This window comes from Colobus angolensis, unplaced genomic scaffold (genome assembly GCF_000951035.1).
Source record: "Colobus angolensis palliatus isolate OR3802 unplaced genomic scaffold, Cang.pa_1.0 Scaffold427, whole genome shotgun sequence".
NCBI classification, from domain to species: Eukaryota; Metazoa; Chordata; class Mammalia; order Primates; family Cercopithecidae; genus Colobus; species Colobus angolensis.
The window spans coordinates 782409-793457 of record NW_012117677.1 but is presented as its reverse complement, the minus strand read 5'-3'; the positions used below and the strand labels follow the sequence as shown (position 1 = coordinate 793457).

The 11049-nt window shown below is 37.7% G+C and overlaps 1 protein-coding gene across 1 annotated transcript in view; it reads left to right on the top strand.

Moving 5' to 3' along the window:
• Positions 1–2108, top strand: part of SYPL1 (synaptophysin-like 1) — a 23180-nt gene extending 21072 nt beyond the window's left edge. The window contains exon 5 of the mRNA XM_011956868.1: positions 677–2108. Within this exon, the coding sequence (XP_011812258.1) occupies positions 677–811 (135 nt within the window). The 3' untranslated portion in view covers positions 812–2108. The remainder of the gene's footprint in view (positions 1–676) is intronic.
• Positions 2109–11049: the final 8941 nt, after the last annotated feature.

Here is an 11049-nt window from a genome sequence, read left to right as displayed (position 1 = left end):
CAACCTCCACCTCCTGGGTTCAAGTGATTCTCCTGCCTCAGCCTCCCAAGTAGCTGGGATTACGGGCATGTGCCACCACTCCCAGCTAATTCTTTTGTATCTTCAGTAGAGACAGGGTTTTACCATGTTGGTCAGGCTGGTCTCAAACTCCTGACCTCAAGTAATCTGCCTGCTTCAGCCTCTCAAAGTGCTGGGGTTTCTGGCGTGAGCCACCACACCCAGCCAGGAAGATTAATTTCTTTGAGGTTGACTAATTGGGATGGGAAGTAAAGTTGTGTGACTCCTCTTTTTTTGCAGATTGGAGTAGAAGAGATGGTAGGAGGGGGTGATAAGAGGTAAATGGGAAAAGGTACACGAGCAGTTGATAATCATTCTAAATAGGAGGAAAGTGAAAGCATTCGGAAGAATAGCTAAATCTCTTAGCCATGATTTTATATGTTACAGATTTAGAGATTTAGCCTTATTTCATTGGGAATAAGTCATTTATATAACCACATTTTGTACATTGAAATATAGTCTTCCTTCTTTATTTCACATTGTGTTTAGTATTAAACTTTAAGTGAAATAATGGCATACTGCCTAAAAATATTTAAAGAAAAAGTGAGTTTTTTTTAAGTAGGGCATGAATTTTTATAAGTAGGTATTTGATTTTCATATTTATTTTTCTCTTTTGTAGATCTTTGGCTTTCTGAATATGATACTTTGGGGAGGAAATGCTTGGTTTGTGTACAAGGAGACCAGCCTACACAGTCCATCAAATACGTCTGCCCCTCATAGCCAAGGAGGTATTCCACCTCCTACCGGCATATAATTAAAGGGAAAAATACACTGTATGAAGTATATGTTGATACTATGACATGTTGCCAACATCTTGAGAAGCATTATTTGTTTCTAATAAAAGTAATGGCTTTGTCAATATATTGGTGGGTTTAAAATTTTGCTGCTTTTTTACATAAAGCCTGTGCCTTTCCTAGAAAGTTAAGATGTAAATGTGTTCTCACATGTAAATTTGAAACTTCAGGGGCCTATTATGAAATGATACACATTTTGAAATGAACCATAATTTTTTTCATTAAGCTATTTGCCTTCCAAAGTGTTTACACCTTAAGCCTTAACATGTATCTTCATTCAGAAAGCAGTTATATTGTCATACCATAGTAGGAAGAAAAATCTTTATTTGGAATATACACTACTGTAAGTTTGTACAGATCATATACCTAAGACCCGTCTTTGCTTAAAAAGCCTTGATTACATAAATATGTAGGAAAAACATATTGAGTTCAAAATTTATACCTAACATTGTTTATGTTATGATGATTTTAATTGCAAAGACTAGGTGTATATTTTTTTCTGTTTTTCTAAATGACCCGTGGTACTTAATAGGTGTACTAAAATTGTGTTGGGAGCAGGGATTTGGAAATTTCTGATAGATGTGTAGTTAATATAGTAATTCTGTTTCATGAGATATAATCTCTTATGCTAGTGGTTTAATAGGCTTGCTATATAAGTAGAAAGAACATGGCTCAACTAGATATCTTTATATGTATGGGCATTACTCTTAGTGATATTTGTTTCCTGTCCTTTATTGCTCATGCTATTTAAGTGCAGGCTGAGACCCAGCCTCTTTGTAATTAAAATAATCCAGTGTTTTTTGCAGACCCTATTCACAGGGTTAAAAAAATTAAGATTGCTTTCCATGTTTGAAATTTACCATTGAGAGTCAATGAAGTTGCTATTTTGAGTTTAGCATTGATATTGTGAAAATAAATGCAATTTGGATTTCATGTTTCTTAATATTCATTCTTGTTTCACAAATGAATGATTAAGGAATTATGCATCATAAAGGAACTTAGTGAGGTATATGATGAGTATATTGTCTTTGCACACACACATATAGGTATATTCTGAATACAAGCTTATTCACATTTTGCTTCCTAATCTTTTTGTTGTACAGGGATTCAGGTTTCTTATTCTTACAACATGATTGTTTATATGTGAAGCACATCTTGCTATTGCCTTATTTTTGATGCTTTTATTCATGATAAGAATTGTCAATATAAGAATGTATATCTTTTTTGCAACCAATTTAATAAAGGAGTTGAAAGAAAGAGTGCACTGATTGTTAATATTACAAAGAAACCTTCATCTTAAAGGCACTGAGCAGTACAAAACAGAACTGATTTTCAAAGCAGGAAACAGAATCAGTTTTATTGTTTGGCAAGGAATAAAACAGACAGAAGTGCTTTGGAGACTCTGGTTTTACCCTTTTTTCTTCCGACCTCATTTAGAAAATACTTATTTGTAACTTTCAGATTAAGTTTTCCTGATACACCTTTTCTCATTAATTGTCTAATTAACTAGCAAAGATTCCTGGTTAAGAGTGTATGCTCTGCAACCAAACTGCCTGGATTTGAATCTTGTCTACACCACTTACTAGCTACTTAACTGTAGGCAAATTGCCCTCTGTGTGCCTCAGTTTGCTTATGTGGACATTGGAAATAAAGTAAGTAGTTCCCTCCTGTTTACTAGGAATATGTTTCAAGACCCCCTGGGATGCCTGAAACCAAGTGTAGTACCAAGCCCTATACGAAGTTTTTTTTCCTATCCATACATACACCTATAATAAAGTTAGGCACAGTAAGAGATTAACAAGGACTAATAATAAAGTGGCAGAATTAAAACCATACTGTAGTAAAAGTTACGTGAATATGGTCTTTCTCAAAATATCTTATTGTAGTGTTCTACGGGGAACTGAAACTAAGAATAGTTAAACCAGTTTCCTGACTCAGTGTGTTTATGATTTAAAAGTGACTTAATAAATGTAAAGCCCTTAGAACAGTGTTCCGCATTTAGTAGGCACTCTATAAAAGTTACCTACAATTACTAACTTTTGATAGCCTCTAATATAGAGATTCTTAAACTAGGAATTCATGGGGCTGGAGCCGTTAAGGTGGTGGTTTTGGACAAAGGGAGGATTGACCTCAGGCTTTCAAGCTTCTCCCTTTACAGTCCTTAAAGAGTTCTGAATCTTTTAGTGTGTTTTATTTTTCTGTTGGTTGACATTCATAAGGTTAATGAGATCAAAATTTAAAACTTAAGAGTATTGAGATTAGAGTAGATTTTTAAAGGAGTTCTATTGCCTTTTCACTTCTGCTTTTGAATCAACATTACAAGGTTAACCCATTTATAGGATAATTTCCAGGAGAGAAGCAATAAAAGCTTTACTTACTAGGTGTTAGGTTATAGAGAATTATTTATAAAAAGATGAGCATTCCTAATGTTTTTGTGAACAGAGGTCACTTCAATAGATGTTTAACCTACTGTAAATGTTAAATGCAATATTGCTTATGTTTCACATTTAAAATTTTTTCATATAGTATTTGAGATTAATGGGTAAGCATACAAAATAATATTTAACAAATGCTTCATTTGCATCAGATGTTTGTTTGTTGAGACAGGGTCTTACTCTGTCACCCAAGCTAGAATGCAATGGTGCCATCTCAGCTCCCTGTTAACCTCCACCCGCCAAGCTTCAGTGATCCACCTTGGCCTCAGTATCTGAGACTACAGGCACGTGTCACCATGCTTGGTAATTGAAAACATTTTTGTAAAGACAAGTTCTCACTATTACCCAGGCTGGTCTCAAACTCATGGGCACAAGCAATCCTCCTGCCTTGGCCTCCCATAGTGCTGGGATTACAGGTGTGAGCCACCATACCCAGCCTTGCATCAGATTTTTTTTTTTTTTTTTTTTTTTTTTTTGTGAGATGGAGTTTCACTCTTGTTGCCCTGGCTGGAGTGCAATTGTGCGATCTCGGCTCACTGCAACCCCCGCCTCCCGGGTTCAAGTGATTCTCCTGCCTCAACCTCCCGAGTAGCTGGGATTACAGGTGCTCGCCACCTTGCCCAGCTAATTTTTGTATTTTTAGTAGAGATGGGGTTTCATCATGTTGACCAGGCTGGTCTCAAACTCCTGACCTCAGACAATCCACCCACCTCGACCTCCCAAAGTGCTGGGATTACAGACATAAGCCATCACACCTGGCTTTGCATCAGATTTTTTTTAAAGGAAAGAAAATATTACAGATAAATCCTTTTCCTTACTGAGGTACAGTTACATTTTTCCTACCTTTCACTATTAAAAATAGCGCACAAATACTCTTCTGCAGTGTGTGAGGGGTTCTCTAAGACCTATCACTATAATTGGGAACTATTGGAATGTGAGATGTTCATGTTTTCCATTGTAACCTAGGTATTTCAAAATTGTTCAGCAAAATGCTTATAAAAAGTCTCCCACCAGCAATAAGATTTCCTCTTGCTCCATATTGCCAATAACCTGATGTTTTTGGACTATTGCCAATCTGATAAGTTTGAAATTGTGTCTTTGATGCTTTCAAATTTATGTTACTCTGATTGCTATTTAGGTTGGTGGTCCTTTCCTGTATTTATTGACCATTTGGTTTCCACTACCCTGTACTGCCTATTCATGTCCTGTGCAAATTTTTCTGTTGTGGTGCTTTTTCCTGTTGAATTGATGTGCTCTTTATGTATTATTGATATTAACCTCTTGACATTTATAGAGGTTGCAAATGTCTTCTCTCTGTTCCCGGCTTGGATTTTCACTTTGTGATTTTTGTCATATAAAAGTTCTTTATGGCCGGGGGCGGTGGCTCACGCCTGTAATCCCAGCACTTTGGGAGGCCGAGGCAGGCGGACCACGAGGTCAACAGATTGAGACCATCCTGGCCAACATGGCGAAACCCCATCTCTACTAAAAATACAAAAATTAGTTGAGCATGGTAGTGCATGCCTGTAGTCCCAGCTACTCAGGAGGCTGAGGCAGGAGAATCGCTTGAACCCAGGAGGCAAAGTTTTCAGTGAGCCTAGATCGTGCCACTGCACTCCAGCCTGGCAACAGAGCAAGACTCTGTCTCAAAAAAAAAAAAACAAAACAAAAACAACACTTTAATATTAATGTAACTATCTTCTTCACTGTTGGTGCATGTTTATGGGTTAAGAAATCCTCAATGTCATAAGGATATTAACCTTTTTTCTTCTGAATATGGTTTTTCACTTTTTAGTCGTTAAGCAGTTTGGGAATATATTTTTTGTACTTTCATGGTGTCTGCCTCAATTTTTATAATTTTCAATATCCCTACCCAATTTTCATAGTACCACCTTTATTTAAAAGTTTATCTTGCCATGCACAGTGGCTGTCATCTGTAATCCCAGCACTTTGGGAGGCTGGGATTACAGGTGGATCACTTGAGGTCAGGGGTTTGATACCAGCCTAACCAACATGGGAAAGCCTGTCTCTACTAAAAATACAAAAATTAGCCAGGTGTGGTGGTAGGTACCTGTAATCCTCGCTACTCAGAAGACTAACGCAAAAGAATCGCTTGAACCTGGGAGGTGGAGGTTGCAGTGAGCTGAGATCGCACCACTGTACTCCAACTTGGGTGACAGAGCTCAAAAAAAAAAAGTTTATTCACCTCTGTCATATCAGATTTCCATATTATTTGTAGTTCTTTCTGTATGCTCTTCACCCCTACCATATCTAGCCCCATCACCCTTGATTAAATAAAGCTTTACAGTAAGAATTACTCTCTGATAGGATGAGCACCAGAGCACCATCATTATTCAGGTTATTTACAATTGTCTTGGCTATCTTGAAGCCCTATACTCTCCTATGAATTTTTGGATCAGCTTGTGAAGTTCCTAAAAACCTTCATAGGATTTCATGTGAAAAGAACTGCATTGAATTTATAAGATCAATTTGAGGAGAATGGTCATATTTATACCAAGGCTTTGTATTTATGAACATGGTATATCTATCTCTCCATTTATATCTTTTATGCCCTTCAATAAAGTTTTATAATTTTCAGCATAAAGATTTAAGATTCACATCTGTCTTGTAGCTTTTGCTGCTCTTATACAAAGTAACATATATTCTTCTCCCAAGCCCATATAATAAGTTGGAGTGGTATTTTCCCTTATTCGATATTCTGAAATAATTGGAATTTTTCATTCCTTGAATATTCCATAGAACTCACCAGTAATACTATTGGGGCCTAGAATTCTCTTTGTGGGAGGATTATTTTTAAATTACTGATTCAGTCAAGTACCATGACTCATACCTCTAATCCCAGCATTTTGGGATGTTGAGGCAAGAAGATCATTTGAGGTTAGGGATTCAAGACCAGTCTGGGTAACAAAGCAAGACTCTGTCTCTACAAAAAAAAATTTAAAAAATTAGCCAGGCATGGTGGCACACAACTCTAGTCCTAGCTACTCAGGAGACTGAGGTGGGAGGATCAGTTGAGCACAAAAGGTCAAAACTGCAGTGAGCTGTGATCACGGCACTGCACACCAGCCTGGGTGACAAAGTGGGGTACTGTCTTAAAAAAAAAAAAAAAAATTACTGATTCAGTCTTGGTCTTGCTTTTGATTATAGAACTAGCTATTCGAGTTTTTTATTCTCCTTCATTCAGTTATATTTTACCAGGAATTTTTCCGTTTCATCTGAATTTCCAAATTAATATGAAGTTGATCATAGCCTGTTGATTATATTTCTAATGTCTACACCATCCGCATTTACGTTCCTTCTTTTATTCCTATTATTTGCCTGCCTTTTTTCCATCCATATTGTCAGAGGTTTGTCAGTTTGATCTCTTTTCAAATGATCAAGTCTGACTTTATTGATCCTTACTCTTGTATGTTTGTTTTATTTCTCTTAATTTCTACTCTTGTCATCATTAGCTCTTTTCTTCTACTTTCCTTGGATCTGTTTTGCTGCTTTTTTTTGTAACTCAAGATGGTACTTAGCTCATTACTTTTTTCATTTGCTTCAAGCCTCTTTTCCTCTAATATACACATTTGAGGTTTTAAATTTTCTACGAACTATACTTTAGCTTTATCCCACAAGTTTTTGATATGCAGTATTTTGATCATATTTCTAAATACATTCAAATTTCCCATAATTCTTCTTTGATGTACTAATTATTTAGTAATATGTTTCCAAACATATGGAATTTTTTTTTTTTTAATTGACTACTGAGGTAATCACATTGTGGTTTCTGCAATAATCAGGCCCTTGAAATGTGCTGAGACTTGCCTTACCTAGTTGATGGTCAAAAGTTTTAACTTTGTCATGTGTTTAAAAATATGTATCTGTTAAGTGTGATGTACTATGTTTGCCTTGTATATCAGCTTATTCTATCCTTTAAATTTATGTTAATCAAAGCACATGTAAAATAAGGAAACAATATATTGAAAATGAAAAGAAAAAAGATACATTAAGCAAAACAGGTTTACCTGTTTGGGATTTGCTCAGTTCTTAAATCTGTAGGTTTATGTCTTTGCCAAATTTAAGGAGTTTTCAGCCATTATTTCTTCCAGTACTTTTTTGGCCCCACCCTACCCTATTTCTCCTCTCTATAAGACTCAAATGACGTGAAAGATATTTTTTTGTTGTTGTTATAATAATACAGGTTTAACAGTCCATTTTATCTCTAGAAATTGGGTAATTTATTTTTTTCCCCTGCAGGTCAAAGCTAAGAAGATTTTTTTTTTTTCTTTTTTTTTTGAAACAGAGCCTCACTCTGTTGCCCAGACTGGAGTGCTGCAGTGCAGTGGTGCAATCTTGGCTCACTGCAACCTCCACCTCCCAGGTTCAAACAGTTCTTATGTCTCAGCCTCCCAAGTAACTCTAGGGACTACAGGGATGCACCAGCTAATTTTTGTATTTTTAGTAGAGACGGGGTTCTGCCGGGTTGGCCAGGCTGGTTTCAAACTCCTGGCCTCAAGTGATCTGCCCACCTTGGCCTCCCAAAGTGTTGGGATTACAGGTGTGAGCCAGCATGCCTGGCCAAAATTGGGTAATTTTTCTTCTCTCTCTTCCAATTTACTGAGCTGTTGTCTGTGTCTTCTGTTCTGCTGTTGAGACTATCCTTTGAATTTTGGGTTTTTGTATTTTTCATTTCTAAAATTTGGTTCTCCTTTTATTTACTGAGACTTTTTATTCTCTGAGACTATTTTTTCCATTTGCTTCAAAACTGTTTATAATTGCTTGTTGGAGCATTTTTGTTTTGTTTTGAGATGGAGTCTCACTCTGTCTCCAGGTTGGAGTGCAGTGGCATGATCTCGGCTCACTGCAACCTCTGCCTCCCAGGTTCAAGCGATTCTCCTGCCTGAGCCTCCCAAGTAGCTGGGACTACAGGCGCATGCCACCATGCCCGGATAATTTTTGTATTTTTAGTAGAGATGGGGTTTCACCATGTTGGCCAGGATGGTGTCGATCTCTTGACCTTATGATCCACCCGCCTTGGCCTCCCAAAGTGCTGGGATTATAGGCGTGAGACCATTGTTGGAACATTTTTATATGACTGCTTCAGAGGCTTTATCAGATGATTCTAACATCTCTGTCATCTCAGTGTTGTTATCCACTGTTTTTTTCCTTTGTTGGAGATCTAACTGGTTCTTGGTATGAAGAGTGATTTCAATAGGAACCTGAGCATTTTGGGTACTATGTTTTGAGACTCTGGGTCTTTCTTATGCTTTTGTTTTGCAGGCTTTTTCTGACACCACTCCAGCAGAGAGAAAGAGGGAGGACCACCTCATTAGAGCCTTCTTGAGTGGAGGTGTTCATTTGGCCTTTGCTGGTGTGGGTGTGGGTGGAACCACAGTTTCTTCCTGTGGTGCTGGGCTAGGGTAGAGTAGTTATTGCCTAAAAGTTTTCTGTCTTACTAGGTTGCCCTTTTCCTTGTCCTTTAGCTAGGAATTGCCAACTTTTGTTGGGACTTTTTTTTTTCCGGTCTGCATTATTGCTGTTCACATGTTGCCAGTTTCTTCAGCTCCAAGTCTGGGATTTATAAGGCAAAAGGAAAATCCAGACAACTTACCACCATGTTGTTTCTTGGGTTCCAAGGTCCCTAGCCAGTCTCCCTTCATCTCCGCCTTTCAGAGACATCTTAGGTTTGTTTTCTATTAAGTTTTTAGTTGCACTTAATAGGAAAAATAAGGAAAGTGCATCCAATCCAACTTTTGGGAAGCTGAAGTTGAAGCTCCCTTTTATTTTTTCAATTGCCAAACTACATTTTTAGTCAGCCAGGCGGAGGGAAGACTTAGTAGAGTAAATGCACTGTTACCTCAATCTCAGCCATTGTTTTATTCCTTCTTAGCACAATAGATCTGAAGTGTAGTGGCTGTAGGATCTGAGGTGTAGTAAGTTTGAGAGTGGGAGTAAAATCCACGCTAGTCCCAAAGGAGAAGTACATCTGGACTCTAAATTCAGTTTCCCCCCTCACTGTACCATGTTGCTTCTTATAATAGAGGTTTTTTGGTTGTTGTGTTTTTTTTTTTGAGACAGTCTCACTTTTGTTGCCCAAGCTTGAGTGCAATGGCGCGATCTCGGCTCAGTCAACTTCTGCCTCACGGGTTCAGGCCATTCTTCTGCCTCAGCCTCCTGAGTAGCTGGGACTACAGGCGCATGCCATCATGCCCTGCTAATTTGTTGTATTTTTAGTAGAGAAGGGGTTTCACCGTGTTAGCAAGGATGGTCTTGATCTCCTGACCTCATGATCCGCCCACCTCAGCCTCCCAAAGTACTGGGATTTGGTTGGGATTTTTTCAAAAGATTCTATAAACTTATAAATCAATGAGGAATGCATTTGGTTGCAAATAACAGAAAAATTTGGTTTAACAGAGGTTTATCTGTATCATATTTAGTTTTAGTGAACTAAATATGGCCTGAGAAGACTCCTATATTTGAGTCCTTGTGGACAAACCATAACCTAGCTTAATAGGCAGACAAGATCAGAAAGCTAACTTAGGAGTATGCACTTGTAACAATCACTGAGTCTTGACCAATCCCAGTGGCCATACTTCAACCACTCACATACTGCTGAGTGTTCAAACTGTTCAGATAAGGCAAGTGCCAAACTGCAACCAAACCAGCTTTTCTGTACCTCACTTCCCGTTTTTGTCTATAAATCTTCTTCCACCACGTGGCTATGCTCCAGTCTCCGTGAATCTGCTGTGATTCTGGGGGCTGTCTGATTCACAAATCGTTCATTGCTCATTAAACTCCTTTAAATTTAATTCGGCTGAAGTTTTTCTTTTATCACAGCCAAATGCTTTACCTCTTCAAAAAAATTAATGAGTAAGCTCACTCCATGTATTTATACTACACACACTGTCAAAAACCTCGGAGAGATTAAGTAAGATAAGGAGTAAGAATCAACCATTGCCTTTGACATTGTGGAGGTTATTGTCATTGACAAGGGCTATTTCAGTGGAATTCTGGGAACAACAGTACTTCATTACAGTAGTCCAACAGAGTAATTTGTAGGTGAGACTGAAAACTAGCAGGTATGGATGATTCTTTTGAGGTGTTCTGCTATAAAGGGGAGCAGAGAATTGGAATAGCTGAAAGAGGATGTGAGATCAAGGGACGCATTTTTCTGTACTTAAGAATTAAGCTATTACAGCATGTTTTTAACCTGAGAAGATTGATTCATTTTAAAATAGAAAAAAAAATGCTGATTCAAGAAGGAGAGGTGGGGTGATTGCAGAGCCAACTCCTTAAGAAGGTGCCTAAGAAGAAAGATTGATCATGGCGAGAGCAAACGCAATTCATTCATTATATTGGGAGGGAAACACAGAAGTTTAAAGGAAGATTTGTTTGTAGATTGTGTGGTGATTAGACTAAGGCAGTTCTCTCTACACTTGTTTTCTCAGTGAAATGAGCAAGTTTATCATCTAAGAATGAGTAGCAAGGCAGTGCAGATGTTTGATTGAAGAGGAGGCCATATTCATAGAATGTGTAAAAATGAAATAACATTGTACTGACAATCCTAGCCAACACAACAGAACAAGAAAAAAAGTAAATATTAGAAGACTAATATTAGAAACTAAACTGTTATCAGCACATACTATGTGTCCAGATAGAAAACCCAAAATAATCTACCACTAACCACTAGAATTAGTTTAGAAAGATACCAGAATAGGCTGGGCGAGGTGGGTCATGCCTGTAATCCCAACACTTTGGGA